Source organism: Tiliqua scincoides, chromosome 2, assembly GCF_035046505.1.
Source record: "Tiliqua scincoides isolate rTilSci1 chromosome 2, rTilSci1.hap2, whole genome shotgun sequence".
Lineage (NCBI taxonomy): Eukaryota > Metazoa > Chordata > Lepidosauria > Squamata > Scincidae > Tiliqua > Tiliqua scincoides.
Window position 1 is genome coordinate 240,168,798 of NC_089822.1, and position 20,383 is coordinate 240,189,180.

At 43.6% G+C, this 20,383-nt stretch overlaps 1 protein-coding gene across 5 annotated transcripts in view; it reads right to left on the reverse strand.

Annotated features, from left to right (window-relative positions):
* Positions 1–20,383, reverse strand: part of SLC25A26 (solute carrier family 25 member 26) — a 132,058-nt gene that overhangs the window by 85,464 nt on the left and 26,211 nt on the right. For 4 of the 5 annotated variants that reach the window (XM_066617269.1, XM_066617270.1, XM_066617268.1 and 1 more), the window contains exons 4-5: positions 18,651–18,755; positions 16,929–16,976 (exon numbers count right to left, since the gene is read on the reverse strand). In XM_066617269.1, the coding sequence (XP_066473366.1) occupies positions 16,929–16,976; positions 18,651–18,755 (153 nt within the window). The remainder of the gene's footprint in view (positions 1–16,928; positions 16,977–18,650; positions 18,756–20,383) is intronic. The other variant, XM_066617271.1, reaches the window with a different exon arrangement.

Sequence of the window (20,383 nt, forward strand, 5' to 3'; positions counted from 1 at the left end):
TGTGGAGTCGAATGCAATCAGCGTTTCTTACAAGTACAGTGCAAAGAGGACTTGAAGAGGAAAATAAAACTGGAAGAGACAGGCATAACCACGTATTCAACAACCAGGCACACAGCAAGACAGGAAGAGGCTACCAATACTCCATACCAAGAAGCCCATTTGAACAACCTACCCAGAGAGGAACTGCTAGCAGCATAGTTAAAATACTGTGCCACAGAAAGTCCATTGAAAACAGCCCTTAAAGTGGACAGACTTGCCTCAGGAAAACAGGAGCACTTCAAATTAGTTTTAAAATGCAAATCCATTTATCAGTTTAATTGTTTCTGATGGAAACTAGTAACATTACTCAAGCAACACACCATCTCAAAACATTTCTTTGTTGCAAATTAGCAGCTTCCAAAAACAGCTTCACTGTGGGCATATAATTAAAAAGTTGGCTTTCAAAGCCAGATTACCACCAGTGTTTAGCGGCTAATTTGCTGGCTAATGTTTTAACAAAGGGTGCTTTAGATTGCATTAAAAAGGCCAAATCAGCTTCCAGGGAATTACTGCTCATTACAGCTTATGAGCTATTATTTTCAAAGATAATTTTTAGAAGCCTGAAACTACAATTGCTCAACAGGTTCTAGTGCACATGGGCAACCAATGAGGTTTTGAAGCTGTACAAACCAGTTTTGAAGATGGAACACGATACCCGCCTAGCAACCAATATAGAAAAACCGAGTCCACTGATACCATTCAAGATATTTCAGTTATGTCATGGAGAAGGTGCTGGTGAACTGGCTGTCATTAGTGACTATATGGAGCCTGGTAAGCAATGATGAAACCCTTCTTGAGTCATTTAGCTTGTTCCCAGCATGCAGGTCTCAAAGGGTGGTGATAATAACAACAACAACAATAACAATAACAACAATAATAATAATAATACAGGTATTTATATACCGCCTTTCGTGGTCTTTATTCAAGACTTTATTCAAGGCTGTTTACATAGGCAGGCTATTTAAATCCCCGGAGGGATTTTTACAATTGAAAGAAGGTTCTATCTTTCAAGAACCACAACATTCAGATGTTTCTTTCTGATCTGGTTTCACATTCTGGCCTCCATCCTCCCACACTCAGAGCAGATGAGCAGTTGCCAGTCATCTGCAAGGGTTCAGAAGTATGTAGGTTTGTGGCTTTCACTGTGGTCTCTGCAGCTCTAGACAAGTGTACAATTCCTTGAACAAGAGGACATTTCTAGCAGTAGTTGGCAACCTTCAGTCTCGAAAGACTATGGTATCGCGCTCTGAAAGGTGGTTCTGGAACAGCGTCTAGTGTGGCTGAAAAGGCCGATTTGGGAGTGACATTTCTAGCAATACTGCAAAAAAACATTAGATGAGCAGCTGCAAGGTCCAAAAGCAAAATGCAATCAAATTAAAAATTCTATCAAAACATGCAGTGCAAGGCAGACTCGGTATAAGGATACTGGGTCCACTCCATATTTCTCTTGGATTTCTGTATACAGTGATCAACAAGACCAGCCTATGGAAGCTGTGAGCTGATGGTAAGGCCTCTTCTTTGAAAAGGTCAACAGGCATGTGGATGCGGGAGAACCCGTGGACATTATATATCTGGACTTTCAGAAGGCGTTTGACACGGTCCCTCACCAAAGGCTACTGAAAAAACTCCACAGTCAGGGAATTAGAGGACAGGTCCTCTCGTGGATTGAGAACTGGTTGGAGGCCAGGAAGCAGAGAGTGGGTGTCAATGGGCAATTTTCACAATGGAGAGAGGTGAAAAGCGGTGTGCCCCAAGGATCTGTCCTGGGACCGGTGCTTTTCAACCTCTTCATAAATGACCTGGAGACAGGGTTGAGCAGTGAAGTGGCTAAGTTTGCAGACGACACCAAACTTTTCCAAGTGGTAAAGACCAGAAGTGATTGTGAGGAGCTCCAGAAGGATCTCTCCAGACTGGCAGAATGGGCAGCAAAATGGCAGATGCGCTTCAATGTCAGTAAGTGTAAAGTCATGCACATTGGGGCAAAAAATCAAAACTTTAGATATAGGCTGATGGGTTCTGAGCTGTCTGTGACAGATCAGGAGAGAGATCTTGGGGTGGTGGTGGACAGGTCGATGAAAGTGTCGACCCAATGTGCGGTGGCAGTGAAGAAGGCCAATTCTATGCTTGGGATCATTAGGAAGGGTATTGAGAACAAAACGGTTAGTATTATAATGCCGTTGTACAAATCGATGGTAAGGCCACACCTGGAGTATTGTGTCCAGTTCTGGTCGCCGCGTCTCAAAAAAGACATAGTGGAAATGGAAAAGGTGCAAAAGAGAGCGACTAAGATGATTACGGGGCTGGGGCACCTTCCTTATGAGGAAAGGCTACGGCGTTTGGGCCTCTTCAGCCTAGAAAAGAGACGCCTGAGGGGGGACATGATTGAGACATAAAAAATTATGCAGGGGATGGACAGAGTGGATAGGGAGATGCTCTTTACACTCTCACATAATACCAGAACCAGGGGACATCCACTAAAATTGAGTGTCGGGCGGGTTAGGACAGACAAAAGAAAATATTTCTTTACTCAGCTTGTGGTCGGTCTGTGGAACTCCTTGCCACAGGATGTGGTGCTGGCGTCTAGCCTAGACGCCTTTAAAAGGGGATTGGACAAGTTTCTGGAGGAAAAATCCATTATGGGGTACAAGCCATGATGTGTATGCGCAACCTCCTGATTTTAGAAATGGGTTAAGTCAGAATGCCAGATGTAGGGGAGAGCACCAGGATGAGGTCTCTTGTTATCTGGTGTGCTCCCTGGGGCATTTGGTGGGCCGCTGTGAGATACAGGAAGCTGGACTAGATGGGCCTATGGCCTGATCCAGTGGGGCTGTTCTTATGTTCTTATGTTCCATGGTGTAGGCTTCCTCATGAGGAAGCTGCTTCAACCATTCATTAAAGAGGCTATGCTGTGTCCCCAAAACTAGATGTGATAGGGCAAAACAGATGCCATTTTTGGAATCGGCACCCCAAATATACCCAGGAATTGGTGTAATGTTTAAGGAAGTAAAATGTGTGTTGGCCAGTGTAATCTTACTGAGGTACTTGTTTTAAAGAGTTTGTGAATAAGTGGAAGGCAGGCCAAGGAAACATGTTGGTAAGTTATATAAAAGTACAAGGAGACTGTTATAATTAAAGTCAGCCCAATGATCAGTTTCTCCCAGTTCTGACAGCCCTGATTGGGAGTTATCAAAATAGGAACTTTTGGCCCACTTTGGATTGATTTGGAATGCTGGAGTTTCTCTTGGTCTGACTAGTTTAGTAGTGCTATAAGGTACCAGTGTGCAGGCTGCTTTTTTCCTGTAGGACAGAGGTTCCCAAATGGGGGCAGTGTGATGCCTCAGCCAGTGTTACATCCTTAAGTATGTGCAGAGAGGAGAGGGCACAGGCATCAACATGATCGGGACAATCAGGCTGCTGCTGGAGAGGGAAGAGTTTTCTACGCTTACCTGGGAGTTTCTATGGCTCTCCAGAGGGTCTGGGGAGCCTGTGACCTCTTCTGCAGCCCTCCATGAACCTCCACAATGCTGTACAAAGGGGGAAAAAAAACCACTTCCTGTTTTTGTTGTGAAACTGAAAGTGGTCCGTCCCCCAGTTTACAGCCTTTTGGAGGGCTACAAAGGGTATCACAGGCTCCCTGGACTCTTTAGAGAGCCACAGCAACCCCCAGGGAATTTTTAAAAACCCTCCTCCATGGTAACAGCATGATCGTTCTGATCATATTATTGCCCTCTCCCATAAATACTCACATAAGAACATAAGAACATAAGAACAGCCCCACTGGATCAGGCCATAGGCCCATCCAGTCCAGCTTCCTGTATCTCACAGCGGCCCACCAAATGCCCCAGGGAGCACACCAGATAACAAGAGACCTCATCCTGGTGCTCTCCCCTACATCTGGCATTCTGACTTAACCCATTCCCAAAATCAGGAGGTTGCGCATACACACCATGGCTTGTACCCCATAATGGATTTTTCCTCCAGAAACTCGTCCAATCCCCTTTTAAAGGCGTCTAGGCTAGACGCCAGCACCACATCCTGTGGCAAGGAGTTCCACAGACCGACCACGCGCTGAGTAAAGAAATATTTTCTTTTGTCTGTCCTAACCCGCCCAACACTCAATTTTAGTGGATGTCCACTGGTTCTGGTACTATGCGAGAGTGTAAAGAGCATCTCCCTATCCACTCTGTCCATCCCCTGCACAATTTTGTATGTCTCAATCATGTCCCCCCTCAGGCGTCTCTTTTCTAGGCTGAAGAGGCCCAAACGCCGTAGCCTTTCCTCATAAGGAAGGTGCCCCAGCCCCGTAATCATCTTAGTCGCTCTCTTTTGCACCTTTTCCATTTCCACTATGTCTTTTTTGAGACGCGGCGACCAGAACTGGACACAATACTCCAGGTGTGGCCTTACCATCGATTTGTACAACTGCATTATAATACTAACCGTTTTGTTCTCAATACCCTTCCTAATGATCCCAAGCATAGAATTGGCCTTCTTCACTGCCACCGCACATTGGGTCGACACTTTCATCGACCTGTCCACCACCACCCCAAGATCTCTCTCCTGATCTGTCACAGACAGCTCAGAACCCATCAGCCTATTTCTAAAGTTTTGATTTTTTGCCCCAATGTGCATGACTTTACACTTACTGACATTGAAGCGCATCTGCCATTTTGCTGCCCATTCTGCCAGTCTGGAGAGATCCTTCTGGAGCTCCTCACAATCACTTCTGGTCTTTACCACTTGGAAAAGTTTGGTGTCGTCTGCAAACTTAGCCACTTCACTGCTCAACCCTGTCTCCAGGTCATTTATGAAGAGGTTGAAAAGCACCGGTCCCAGGACAGATCCTTGGGGCACACCGCTTTTCACCTCTCTCCATTGTGAAAATTGCCCATTGACACCCACTCTCTGCTTCCTGGCCTCCAACCAGTTCTCAATCCACGAGAGGACCTGTCCTCTAATTCCCTGACTGTGGAGTTTTTTCAGTAGCCTTTGGTGAGGGACCGTGTCAAACGTCTTCTGAAAGTCCAGATATATAATGTCCACGGGTTCTCCCGCATCCACATGCCTGTTGAACTTTTCAAAGAATTCTATAAGGTTTGTGAGGCAAGACTTACCCTTACAGAAGCCATGCTGACTCTCCCTCAGCAAGGCCTGTTGGTCTATGGCTTCCTCATGAGGAAGCTGCTTGAACCATTCACTAAAAAGGTTATGCTGTGTCTCCAAAACTAGATGTGATAGGACAAAACAGATGCCATTTTGGGAATCGGCACCCCAAATACATATCCAATCACCATAAAGTTTGGGAAAAACTTTTCTGACCCTCAATTTTGTAGGCCTGTGTTATTAGTATGAGCGCTCTCATTCTGAACTTCTCTGGGCTTGTGTGGTAAGCATAAGCACCTGCTTAAGCAAATTGAAGATGGTGCTTCAAAAGGGTACTATGCGCTTCTGTTCTTTCTGTGAGTCCCATAAACCCCAATGAAGTACACAGTGGACATTCAGGTATGGGAAAAAGTAACAAAAACTACTAACAAAATTCCCTTCTTTATATCAACCTATCTTTCAGTCATTACAATTTCCCTGAATTAACCCAGCGTGGGCTGGCCAGATTCTGGACTCTTTCACTGCTGGTGGGAGAGGGCTCATACTTCCCCCATGCAAAAAAATAAATAAATCACAAGGCACGTAGTAAACCAAGTGGAAGGAAAAGTTTAGAGTAGACCGCTCCCTGATTTACTAGCAAGAGCATACCATGTGCAGAAATTGGGGAGAGGGGGCAGGATTCTAAAATTGTTTTGCATAAGGACTCTAAGATGCTCCCCCACCTGCAATCTAAAGTAGAAGAAGTCAGAATTCTAGCGTTTCATTCTGATCAAAATGGTACACTTACCTATTTAAAGCAAGCATCAGTTCCTCCCCTCTCATACATTCATCAAACACATCGTGGCTAAGCAAGTTCCTTTATATTTAAAGCAAGGGATGCAAACAGGGAGTACAGGTGCTTCAAAAGGTAGGGGCAGAGGACTCTGCGGTATGCTCTGACAGGAGTAGGAAGCCACATGGGCCACTCAGTTGGCATATAGTTAGGCCAGCGTTTCTCCAGGGATGCAATAGATGCAGCCTGCTTTGTGGCTTTGCAGCTTAGATATTAACACCACTGAAACTATGCATGTTGGCAACCTTCAGTCTCGAAAGACTATGGTATCGCACTCTAAGACTGAAACTATAAGGAGCTGCTTATTCACTGTAGTGCTCATCAGGATGGCATTCTCATACTTGGGACCTGAGGCATATTTACTAAGAGGGATATCCATCAATGATTTTAGGGAAACCTTTAGGTCTACAGCATCCAAAGTTAGGCAATTTAAATTATCTTACGAAGTGAGGCAAGTTCAACGACTACTAAATTAGCTCACCGCTGGAGAACAACGGAATTGGAATTCTGATCCCAAACTGATATAAATCACAATAACCCAAATTTTAAAAAGTCAAGGGAGATTTGTATTTTTAAAACCCTCACCCCTGAACGCTTTTCTGCAAAAGGCAAAGTTAAGAAAAAGGTTGCTTGAACAGATTTCTCCAAAAAATAGAGAAGATAAGCTCTCTCGTGATTATTAAAGCTTTGCTCCATTTACCACATCAGAGAAAAAATGCAGGCACTGGGCTCCCTCTAGTGTTACGGAATAACCTTGCACTGCTTCCGCTTTTTTAGGTTTTTTAAGTAATATAAAACATATTCAGCTCAACCCAGCCCTTGGTTCAGCCAGTAAATCAAAATGAGAGAGCCCCAAGTTTAAAAACGTTTGTCTGTACAGGCAGATGCTGTACACATGGGTGACGGGGATTACAGGCACACTGAGGGAATGAAGAGAGCACATTCTCAACTCTTCCAACACTGTGTGAATAAGATCCAGGCAACATTTGTCCAGGCTCCAGCATTTTGCTTAAAGCCCTCAAAGACAGCAAATGCTCACATTTAACATACTGGCTGCATTCAGATATAATGCTGAATCTCCCCTTCACTATCTTCCCTTCCCTGAATATGCAAGGATTAGAGACTTCTGTTCCTGGTTTGCATCAAGCCATGTATCTGCTTACCACAGCGTTATTGGGGTGGAAGGCTGGAGTAGGTACCACACTTCTCCTGGGACTTTCTCTCCCCTTGAAAGTCAACAACGAAGGGTAGATGAGGAAGAGACCCACCACAAGGATAGCCTGTGGAAGGGAGACAATCCTTTCACCAAGGGCAAGGAAAGGAGATAAGGTTCATCCACCTCCCCCTCTTTTGGTGACTTTCCTGGGCTAACTGGCAAGCTTAAAGAGCTAGAATCTTCAGCTTCTTACCTGCCTACATACCATCCTGACTGCAGCCCAGATTGCCCTCACTCCAAAGGCAATCCCAGACACCAAGGTTGCTTATTTCATCCAAACCTGGCAGACTATAGTTTGCTCAAAGCAGGAATGCAAACCAGTATTAACCCATGGTCTGCAAACCTGGCTTGTGAAAAACTATAATTTGTGCAAGTCAGTATTTGCTGGGTTTGGACAAAGTCACAAATGATGGCTTGACTCAAACCAGAAACCTGCATGAGAGAGGAGTGTGCAAGGTTCATGCTCATAAAGCTAACCCATGGCTTAGTGTTGCATCTGAACAGCCTATTAAAAGGAAGCGTCCACACAGATTTTTCAGAGACACTGCCAGTCTGTTTCAACTCCCAATCTGCCCAGGTGAACTGTCTGTTCAAATCCACCCTTCACGTCCACATTCCTTTCTCAGTGTTGTTGTAGTCTGCCTGAATTACTTGGAAATCCCAAAAATGCTGATTGCTTGACAGGCATCCAAGGCCCCAATTCTAAAAAAGAAGCAAGGTGCATGAAACAAGTGAATGTGCCTTGATACTTAATTGGAACCTGAACAAATGGAAGAAAATTGGAAGCCTGCCACAGATTTAAATCAAGGACAAAAATTACTCCAGCAAAGAAAATTCATCTTTCAATCCCATATACGAAGAATTTCTAGTGCAGATGAAAAAAATATGGCGTCATGCACTTGGCTTTACAGAACAGATGCCCTGCCTGCCTAGGATTCTGGTTGAAGGGACATTTTATAGAATTGTTTAAAATATGACATGATTCATGGGGATACACTAACAGCATGTTGGTTGCCTCAGAGAACCACACATGTGCAATGCTGGCATGATTCCAGCCACATGAACTGTAAACAGCCCCCATAAAGAGAGGGGTGGCACTGGTTTTAATGCCAAATCGCTGGAACCTGGCTCACAGAGAACAAGTTCTGATTTTGAACAATCCCTTAAGTCTTGCATTTTCAAGCATCTAATATTCTGATAGCGTAATTTGCAAAATGGGCTGAAAATCAAATTATAAGCAGGAGGTATATGTTTAAAAAAATTAAAAAGGAAATGCCTCCCCAATCTTCTCTCCCACACACTTTGCCTTCACACCAGGAGATCCAGAGAGATACTGGATCCCAACCCTGTAACAAGCCTGCAGTGTAACACCACATTTAAATGCCCAGTGACCTCACCATCAAAACATCAAAAATGGTGATTTCAACATGTTACTTACTACATTGTGGGGGTGTTTGGATTCAGTGGGGTGGATCCCAGAGCGACCCTGGGGCAAGGCCTCAGATAGTAGCAGGGGGAGGAGGTTTGTGTCACTCTGGTCCTTCTCCCTATTGAAGCTGTAGCTCTGGTCTTGGGCAAGGGTGGAGAAAACCGCCTCTCTCCAGCCAGCCAGTTCATCACTGGTCTTCTCCCTCTTTATAGGGCCAGCTCTGACTTCCCTGTCCCCGCCTCTTCCTTCCTAGTGAGGCTTAAAGAGAAATCCCCTGGCCCCACCAGGCTCTATGGCCAGCATCCTTTTTCTTCCTTCCCCATACCTCTCAGTTTGCCCCTCAGGTGAGGGGTTGCCCAGCCCTCTTGCGCCTCTGTCCAAGCCCCTGCCCCAGTTGCTCTGCTCTCCCCCTCTACCTGGGGTTGTCCCCCTTTTGTCCCTGTCGGGGTCTTGCAGAGCCACGTTTGACAGCGGCAGCCCTCCCTACAGAGGCTTGGGGGCTCTCCTTGGGGGCTCAACCAGTTGGCCGGCTTGCCCTTCCAGGGGCATCCCCTCAAGGTAAGTCAGGGCCCTGGTTGGGTTGGGGGTCCCTGACACACATCAACCCGAGCATGTGCTAAATTAGCCCATGAACCGCAGGCCATAAAGGGCTGCTTCTAAAACAGGTGAAAGCTAAAATTCTGGTGTCTTGCAAACCAAACACCAGTGACTCAGATTTCTAAAATAGGCTGCTGAGGCCACTCATGGTCCAATCTTATTGGCCATTTAAGCTGGTGGGACATGTGTTCCACCAGTGCAAACAGTTTTACGGCTATGGCAAATGTGGCTGTGTGAGCATGCACAGCCTGGCCGCTGCTGCAAGTGGTGAGCGGTCAGGTAAGACAGCTGCCAGATGCGCACCAGAGCAAGTAAGCTTGCACGGTGGTCAGGACAAAGGCAGTGGAAGGGGTGGAATAGGGAGGGGACAGGGAGGAGGCTGGATGGAGCCTGGGAAGAGCGTAGGTTCACACACCCACCATCAGCACTGGGAAGTTGGATAGAACTGGACCCTCAGGCTATATTGACAAACCTGGTTTTTCACCTACAGAAGTTGCACTGCAGTCCTCTCAAAGGTCTGTTTCCCAACCAGCACTACATGCACTGAACCTAATGCAATGGTAAGGAACAGTAAAGTAGTACCAACAGCTCCTGCATCCTTGCTAGGGCTAGACCAGGGGTGCCCAAACCCTGGCCCTGGGGCCACTTGCAGCCCTCAAGGCCTCTCAATGTGGCCCTCAGGGAGCCCCCAGTCTCCAATGAGCCTCTGGCCCTCCAGAGATTTGTTGGAACCCACACTGGCCCAACACAACTGCTCTCAGCTTGAGGGCAACTGTTTGATCTCTCGCGTGAGCTGTGGGATGAGGGCTCCCTCCACTGCTTGTTGTTTCACATCTGTGATGCAGTAGTGGCAGCAAATGAAAGGCCGGCCTTGCTTTGTGCAAGGCCTTTTATAGGCCATGAGCTATTGCAAGACCTTCATTCATTCATACAAGTTCATCTTTAATATATTCATTTATGTAAACTTATGTAAATTTATTCAAATTTTAAATGTAAATTAATTCTCCCCCCCCCCCCGGCCCCTGACACCGTGTCAGAGAGACAGTGTGGCCCTCCTGCCAAAAACTTTGGACACCCCTGGACTAGACTGTACCTTAGTACCTGTGGAATGACATGAGTGGTGATACCCTGCCAGTATAATCAAGCCTCTAGCACTTGATCCTGTTCACAGCTTTGCCAGCACATCAGAAAATGGGAACAACCCATAAAGAGATTGACAAATAGAGACCAAAAAAATACCGAGAGCGCATCTAATTTTGATCAGGGCAACAAGGATCATTGTCCCCTACGCCTCCATTGAGCACTGCGTCTGTTCCAAGCACATATATATTTTCCCACAACAAAAAGGTGTTATAGTGACAAACTCAATGCATTTTTAAAAAGAAAAGAAATGTGCTTCTCATAAAGAAGGTTGATGTTAGTAATTGAAGAAAGCTTCATGTAAGATTCAGGAAATCACCTCACAAAAATAGTTATTTGCGAGGTCAAACAGACTATTGGGAGAAAATGACACACTCCAAGAAGAACCAATTGAAAAACTGTGCTGCAAGCAGGTCAGATTCACCTTCAAAATTTGCTGATGTAGATCCTGAGGTTAATTATCTAACACTTCCTGCACACACCGTATATTTTTTTAAAATTGTCTCACAAGTGCATGCATGTGGTGAACAGATGTCTCAACTGGTTATCCGTTTTAACATAAGACCAGAAGATTCAAGCAGGATAAAACTAGGATCTGGCTCAGAAGGACAATTCCAAGGTAAGTTACACAGATAATCCATTCTGGCAGCACTTTCCAGCATGCATTCTCATGGGATCAACTCAAAATGTCAGCATAGCCTTTTTAATACAACAAATGAATGAACAGGTTGGATGCACAGAGCAGGAGAGGGAGACCTTGCACAAAGTGGGGGAGGGAGACCATGCCCAACTTTCACACATTCAACTGAATGTCAAAAAACAGCATTAATGCACATACAATGTACACACGTACATTCTCTACTTGCACCTGGAACCTTGAAAAATGCAGCGTTCCTGACTGCACATACAATGTACACACGTACATTCTCTACTTGCACCTGGAACCTTGAAAAATGCAGCGTTCCAATACACCAGTTGTAGGCACATTAACTCTGTTCTGTTAACTGAATTTTGTGCAGGTTGGACACAATCCTGCTTCCCCCCCCTTCCATCATTTTACATATGTTACATGAAAAGGGCTAACGTAAACCAGGAATGTTACAATGGAATCACAATTCAACTTCAGCAATAACAGCGATTCAAGCTTTGAATGGTAGAGGTTCACAACTTAACCTCTGGTGGCAGCCAAAATGGCAGCAACACCACAAACATCCAGTCCGCCTGGGTCACATTACTGAAAGCTTCTCTTACAACAGTTGTCCTAGAAGTACCTTTGAAGCAGAGTAGGGAAAAATGCTGGGTTTGAATGAGGCAATGATAGCCTAGAAAGCAGGGACAAGAGGTCTTCTTTTCATTACATTTCTGAATAAATAAGAATCCCATAAAAGTTGAAAGGAAAAAAGAAACTGAAAAAACCTGTGTCTTCTACAGATTTGCAACACTGCAACAAACAATTGAAAATGAGAGGCACTCTGTCAACCTTAATTACAATACTGATATATGGAGAAAATCATTATATACTCTACAGTAAAAGATAGAATTCAATGAAGGGTGCTTTTTTTTTTTTTTTAAATCCTACATTCTCATTCATTACCATGTCAATTTCAGACATCTGTTAAAGGACTGCTGGCTTCATAACTCTCTCTCTCTCTCTCTCTCTCTCTCTCTCTCTCTCTCTCTCTCTCTCTCTGAAAATTCAGGATCGGAGAGGGATTCCCTCGTTCCCATCCCCTTTTTCCCATGAACTAAATCTAATGGAATTTTAACAGATGTTCTCCTTGGTCATAGTTAATAAAACAAATTCTGCAGAAATTGAAAAGCCTGGCTCAGCTTACTGGAATAGACCTTCAGCAGAAGAGCTGCAGACATGGCCAACTCATCACCAAACCACAAAGGATATGCAGCTTCCCATACTACTGGCCTTATCAGTCTAATTGCACTTTGCAAAAAGTATGCAAAAAAGTTCAGAAAGGAGATTTTTGCTCTGTGGCTTACCTTACGAATTACATCACCACATGGATACATATCACCCAACAGCCCCTCTCACTTTGTTCATTCAAGAAACTCGCACGAGCTGTGGCATAATTTCCTGTTTTAATGCAATGGGGATTCCCTATGCTTATGGCACAATCTCCTATCATTTCATCCCTTGCTCCAGCTTATTTTCTGCGCTGTTCTGCCTGCATGGGCTCGAGTAACACGACGTCAGCTTCTGAATTAACCAGGGTACCATATCTACCATTTTCACCTTGACCCTCCTCTAAGGAGCTCAAACTTTGTGAGGTAGGTTAGATTAACAAAGCCCCTGGCCAGTAAGTTTCATGGCCAAGTAACAATTTGAATCCAAGCCTCCCAAGCAAAGACCCATACTTAATGACACCATGACACCACATTGGTTCATAAATGCATTATCAGCTCAGAGATGTGAAAAAATTAAGCCTTAAAAACTGATACAAGTGGTGTTACAGTTAGAACTGGATAAGATAAAAGCTGTGTGGCTATTGCCACATGAGATAACACCATATCCCCCCTTTTTTATTTTCAGTCACATTTCAAACTGCAAGACACACGATGTGAGGTCACCATGTCCCAAATTACCGCACCACTTCATTAGCTGTTGCTTGCGAGGTGGGTAGAGGTGTGTGAGAGAGAAAAATTGGATTGCCATGATGTCATGTCATGTTTTATTTCTCCACACATTAAATCAAGAGGGAGAGATGTAGCTCATTTTCAACAATAGCCGCGCAGCTCCTGTCACATCTCGTTCTAGACTCAGTGTGTAAAAACAACAAGGGTCACAACCAATAATTAACACTGCATCTCACATCCAATACAAACATTCTTTTTCCTGAAGACAGAGGGGGAAAATAGTATTGTTTATTCTTATATTACACGTCCAGCATAAGTGTGGAGTTCTATGGCTATCACAGCTGTGTGCTTAATTGGTTTCTTCTGCACAGACCAACAATTTAACAGATACTTGCCCACAACATTGCAATATTTAGTGTCAAAAAATGTAAGCCTGTTAGCACACAGCTAAAAGCATGACACTTTAAAAAAACAAGAACAGCAGCTAATCATTTTTGATTTGTTTCATTTTGAAGTGAAGCCACATTTCATTCAGTAATAATTTGTCATTCATTCTATCAAGGCAGACGCTCCAAGAGACAGAGAGAGAGAAAGCAATATTTCAGCCGAAATTGGTTCTGAAGGAACTTATATGAATACACATAATGGAAAGGGCCCCAATTAAATTTTCAAGAAAGTGTTGCCATTTCAAGTAAACAAAGTTTACTCAGCAGGGTCACATACGGTGCTAAGAGGCCCTCCTGGAAATTAATTACCACCCTGACACATGTCAAAACATATTTTTAAGAGAAAATAGTATCTCATTGTAATCGTATGTTTGATCTATCTGTTACCATGCAAGAAAAAAAATAGAAAGGGAGAAAAAAATCAGCATTCCTTGGCAGCCACAGTTATTCATTTATTCAGTACCCCTCAGAGAAATCAAAAAGGCTCATTGCCCTTTTTTTGCCTGCAACCAGATGAAATCTCAACGAGAAACACGTGCTTAGTGGGGCAGAAAATACGTACAGGATGAAGCTATCATGGGGGTTATGTCTGAGAAAAGCAGGTGACATCTCTTCACACAAATAACTAATTTTTGAGACAGTGACAGGTGCTACAACAAAGGATGACACATTGACATTCCCCAGTTCCTAGAACCATACTACATGCGGAATTTCTTAGTATTATACTGAACAGTATTTACATATTACCAAACCATTGTCACTTCATTTCAGTCTGAGGTAAGCATCACCATCTGATCTAAATGCATGAAGGTAAAAAAGACACACTAAGCTTCTGAAAAAAAAAACAGTTGCAAAAACGACTTGAAACAACAATAGAAGTATTTGTCAAACCACACTGAACTGGCTCAAATATAAGAACTTAAAATTGAACTGGGCACTGGGTAGGGCTGAAAATCTTACTGATTTTTTTGGGGGGGGGTGGCTTGAGATTATTGCAGGCAGGCTACAGAGAGAATTCACTTGGTGGAATAGAGCTGGCTTTCCCTTCTCATATCCCCTTGCTAATTATTTGTTTTACTTTAAATATTTATAATTATTCATTTTAATTTATTTATAGCCTGCCTATTTAAGGAAAATGGCACAATGGTGCTTGCCATGGGCAATTTCAGTACTTGCTGCATTCTCAGGAAAGCACTTCCTGTTTGATTATGTCACTACTGGCCATGACATCACTTACAGGTTCATGACATCACTTTCCGCGGGTCCCAAACAGATTGTCATTCTAAAAAGTGGATTCCAATGCTAAAAGTTTGAGAACCACTGGTCATTTGTTCTTTTCTTTTATAATCCCACCATATTTAAATATCCCTTCTATATTATGATAGCCCTAACATATTACACCATGGGAACATTTTTGCAACTTTACTGGTGTGCAATACGCCCCCTCCCATCCCCTGAGCCACCCGGTGCAAACCTACCTGCCTTAGCTGGCCCAGGGACAAGATCTGGCACCAGCAGGCCAGCACACACCCTTGTGCTGGTGTGACCTGCACCTGAGTTGGCGCAAACATGCTTTATGGCACATTTGTGACACTCAGGAGCATGTGCAGAGGGCTGCACCAGCTCAACACGATGTTTGGTTGCGCTCTTCATTAATGGCCCTTTGCACTGAAGCTCTTTACAGAGTCATAACCCTAAAATCAGCAAGACATTGAAAAATACTAAATTCATGGAACATCAGTTTTCAATTTGTAGATTTATTTTGCATCTGTTGCATCAATTTTGCATCAATTTGTAGATTTGTTTTGCATCTGTTTACTTTAAACAATAATATAAATTTAGCATTTGTCAATTGCGTCAGGAGATGCTTTTATTTTGTTATTGATACTTTATTGCATGCTGCTTTTCTAATGCAAAGTAAGTTTGCAGATTCATCATTTTCCTATTGCCTTGTTCTTCCAAACCCTACACACCCATAAGGAAAAGAGAAGGAAGGCAAAAGAATTTTGTGAATATATACAAGATATTCTTTTTTTCCCTCTTAACCAGCCACAAAATCCCTGTTAGCTAACAAGTCTGAACTATTTTTTTATTTTTTCAGTAAGTTGCTGTCTCGGATGTTAAATTAACCAAATCAATATGAGTTATTTTAGCTTTTATTTTGTCATGTCCTACATTTTTCTTGAATGTGCTACATTTTGGGGTACCTTGTCCTCTTTTGCAGTTATGACATCTGGTCACCCTGCCCTGTGAGCATTAAACTATCCCAGTGCTTTGCAATGACAGTTCCAACATTTCTTTCCCCATGTGATTTTGTTCATGAGCACCATAGGAACTTAAAACCTGCCGAATCCTGCTCTCCCTCACACCCCGTACTAAAGTCAGCAATGGCACATCTTCCATGGCAAGTACATCACAATGTGCCTTACGAAAACAGGTCAAATTCATTCCAGGGCTGAAAAATAAGAACAAAAAATCCTAGAGGAAGGAAGACTTTTAGCTGCTCCAAACTAAGTCATAATTCTGAAGCAAATCTCTTGTCTCCCAAATCAGACTTCCATCTCTGCCTTTCCTTCTGCCCAGTTTCATCCCCACTGGGTTTATTCCATGTTATTGGCAAGTAAAGTCAATAGCCCATGAACCGTGCAAAAATGGCTACATGCCAAACAAAAGTGCTTTGAGGGTACCAGCTCAACTCTTCTGCACGATCTTAGTTCTTCTGGAAGTTAAAATAGCTAGCTTAAATTTGAGCTAGAGATGAAATGATTTTTTTAATTAAACCCTAATTAGTTTAATTCATTTCTTTGCCAGGTAGCTAATGAACATAATGCCTAGATAAGGAACAGCAGAGTGCTTCACTCCACTGTTGTCTCAAAAATGGCAGCATATCATTAATATTCTTTATTCCCAATACAGTATACTGTAGGGACAAGATCTGAATGGATGGAAATACTGGCAGCCTTGCAAACAGACTTTCAAGGGATGGTTCTCAATTTACCTAGATGTTCCTCTCCCTTTGATGCCCGCTTCTGCCACAGTGATAAGATGGGAGCGGCCCTCGCCTAAGCATGGGGGTCTTGCCTAATGGATACATATGGCAGGACCCCTGCTTCAAGACAGGATCAAGATAAGCAAGGCCAGAAACCTTTCCACTTCTTAGGTGAGCAACAAGTGCAAAGAAGCCTTCTCATTCTTCTGCAATTCCCTTGTCTACTGGTCCTTCCCTCTCCACCCAAACCAAGCACTCCTTTCCCCCAGCAGTGCTGAAAAGGAAGTCAGAGCGACAACAATGTTCACTCAAAAGACTGTCGAAAACAAGAGAAAAAGAGGAGTAGAATCAGGGACATCTGATCTGGTCCTTCCTCCTCATTGGTCAGGTAATGAGGAGCAGGAGAACTAAGGTTTTACAATTCCTCTATTTTGTTTCAGTTGCAATTCTACCATAACTTGTTGGATGTGGTACGCAGAGAAAACGCATCAAGGAAGTTCACTGGCATACGTCATCACTGAAATAATAATAATAAGAGAATGTATTACCTCTCTTAATACCGTGCTTTTATAACCTCGATAAAGTCCTAGGAGACCCTGCAAATCAAGAAGAAAGAGCTTCAGTTACTGGGAATTGTGTTACCAAAGACTGCAATTTACTGATGATTATATGGCAGGTATTATAGATTTACTGAGCATAACACCCAGGTTTATAACAAATTGACAATATTGATTATAAACACACAATATATTGTCTTGTCTTCCAAGCTCTACTACACAGGAGAGCTTCATCCCCACTTTCAAAGCTTGTTTGACAGCTATTACAAAATAAACTGTTACAGATGTACGTTAAACGGATAATACAGGTTGAGCCTCATTATTCACATGGGTTCCGTTCCAAGCACTCGGATGGCAAAAAACACACTATAGCAAATCAATTTTAAAAACAAAGTTTCTTTGCTCCAGTGATTTAAAAACAGTCTTGCTTACCCTTGTGATGTAAGACAAGAGTCATGAAGAAGACAATCCATAAATCAGTCATCCTCCAAGGGCTTAGAAAGGCACTTCACTCAGGCCCTCCCTTCACCAATGCAAAGTGATCAGGGAAGGGAGGGGTCGCCTGGAGAGAGTAGGATTGATGGATGAGGCAGCTGCCCGCTCTCGCTCTGTTATGCTATATGCCCCAGGCTTGCAGAAAATTTACAGGCTGGATAGAACAAGGCAAGGCCCTGATGACTTGGCCTGCATACATACAATGTAAAAGCACTGTTGCATCATGGGAGTGGCTGATGTATTACCATATCACCAGACATGTCACCAGATGGTGAGTCATAGGATCACCAGACTGTAGCCCGCCTCTCATTGGCCAGTGCCAGTATATATTGCAGCCTGCGTAAGCTGCTGTGTGGGAGATGATATGTGGAGTGTCTACAGGAAGCTACGTCGGTGAGGTTGGTGATCGGAGTATCGAGAAAGAGAGCTATCTGTGCTGTTTGCTTGCAAAACTGCCTTTGAACTGTAAATATCTTGTACATACTTCAAGTAAAGGAACATCTGGTGGTGGAGCACTGCCGTGTGCCTCGTTATTTTCCGGGAGTACTTGCCTGACCTTGGGTCTCTGGAGCTGCGGTGTCGGCTGCGTACTGCAACACGCTCTCATTAAGGAGGCTATTGTTAAAGGATTGTTCAGTTTTTTTAAAGTGATTTTAAAGGGATGCATTTTTCCCCTTCTCCAGGGAGCAGTATATTCCTTCTCATTTGCAGGGGGCCATTCGTGTTGAGTCAAATCCATGTATAAAAGATCCGTGTATAAATAGCCTGGACCTGTATATCTTATCTAACAGCCCAGTCCTGAGCTGCCTGGCACACGAAGCTCCTGTGATGCCAAATGGATACTGTGGGATCCCGAGTGTGTTGGGCAACCACCAGCGGCTCCTCAGGGGAAGGGGCTAAGGGAAGTAGACCCGCAATGGGGCTACTCAATTCTGCAGCACCTCTTTAGCCAGTGCAGAATCAAGGAGTCCCATGTCGGGTCATGCCGGTCCCACCCCCCCTTCTGCCAACTCCTTCCCCTTAGCATGCCTTCCCCTCGCCCTCCACCCACCTCGGAACACCTCTCCCACACCTCCCCCCATCTCTCTGCCACCCAGCAGTTCGGGTGGCAGAACGCAGGTCCAGCGCCAGAGCTAGAAGGTAGAAGGAAAAACTTTGGAGAATTCCAACATCTTCCATGGTTCAAGGGTTCACAAAAAGCCACTTCTGTGATTTTACCTCTTCACAGACCGTGTTTGAAAGGATCCGTAAGGTACTGGAAGAAGGAGAAACTTGTGCTCTCTGTTTCACAACTTCAGAGGGAACCCGTATGAGACAAGCAACCTGAAAAAGAAGCATAAGCTTGAAAAAGAAATCTCAGGGAGTTCAACAGGCTACGAGCTGCAGGTTCTTTAACAAGCAGCTCTTGCTAGTCAGGAAAGTATGGCATAATTTATATCTTTCTGAACCTCTGTGACCCTTGTGGGGATAAAAATCCACTCGTTTATCCACTCATAAAGCAAATGTTGATTTGGATAAAAGAGCTACTAGTGAAATCCCATTTTTAAGAAGGGAAAACTTGAAAGAAGGCACCCTTCCAACATTAACATAACCCCTCTCAATAAAACTGCTGGCAGGTCAACAGTTCTCTTCTTAAAATTATGATAGGCAAGCAGTGCCATCTAGTGACCAAAAGTATGTACCTTTTCACAGCTGTCTGCATTTGAGAGATACTAAATGAGAATTCAAACACCCGCATCTCAGATGTGCGGAGACTCACAAATAGAGGGGCATATATAAAAACAGAACTTGATTTTCCCTGAAAAGTGAGAGTGCTCAACCCAGCCAGGCTGTACTAGCCCTTCATAACACCCTATAGTCAACCACACAGCACTGCAACAGCAAAAGGGCAAGATTCACCAATAAGCAGTATGAGCTACAGCAGTGGTTCTCCAACTTTTAGCACCGGGACTCACTTTAAGAATGACCATCCATAGGGACCCACCGGAAATGATGTCATTAATCTGGAAGTGATGCTATGGCTGGAAGTGACATCATCAAGTAGGAACATTTTTAATACTACATACTACAAAATCAAATTTAATTAAGTAAATTAAAAGTTTACAATAAGTTTAAAAATTTATATAAAATAAATAAGAACCCTCCTAACCGCCCCCCCAAGCAGTTGCTGATCTGTTTAAAAAAAAAAAAATCCCCAAGCATCCCAAACGCTGCCATCCTATCCACACTTAACTGGGAGTAAGCCCCATTGACTATCATTGTTAAGTGTGTGTGTGTGTTAAAAGTACGGATCTGCAACAAAAGGGACCATGTTAAAAGTACAGATCTACAACATTTCCCCAAATGCAGCCATATGCCATAGTAGCATTAAGTCTAATTGATTAAAAATAAAGTACACATTGAAATGAATAAGGACCTACCTAAAATTGGCTCTCAATCCACCTAGGCAGTCCCTGACCCAGTTTGAGAAACACTGAATTACAGAATAGAACCTCAACTTATTGCGAACCCTAATATTATACAATTACTTGGGAGTTTCCATTTGTAGGAAGTATGCTTATTCTGGTCTCCCCTCATGGGTTTTTGTGTGTTTACAACCATCCATAGGGGGTTGTACGGGAGTAAGTGTACAGATGGGGATAGGGCACTGTTGTAAAAGGTCAGGAGTTGACCTTCACCAGAACAACAGCTACAAGGGATTGGTTTGAATGATACCTTCTCACCCAGACTAGTTCCACACTTTCAAAGGCACGCACAGTGTTCTTCCCTTGCACCTCAGTGAATCTAGGCATGTTTGCTTAATCACGTGGGGTGAAGTTCATTAGCACTTCCCCTCAAAACAAATTCATTTTACTTATTTTTCTAACCCCAACCAACTAGCCCCAAAGTCACTTTTCTAACCCCAACCAACTTGTAGAAATTTACTTTCTTCATACAACTGCAAACCAGTA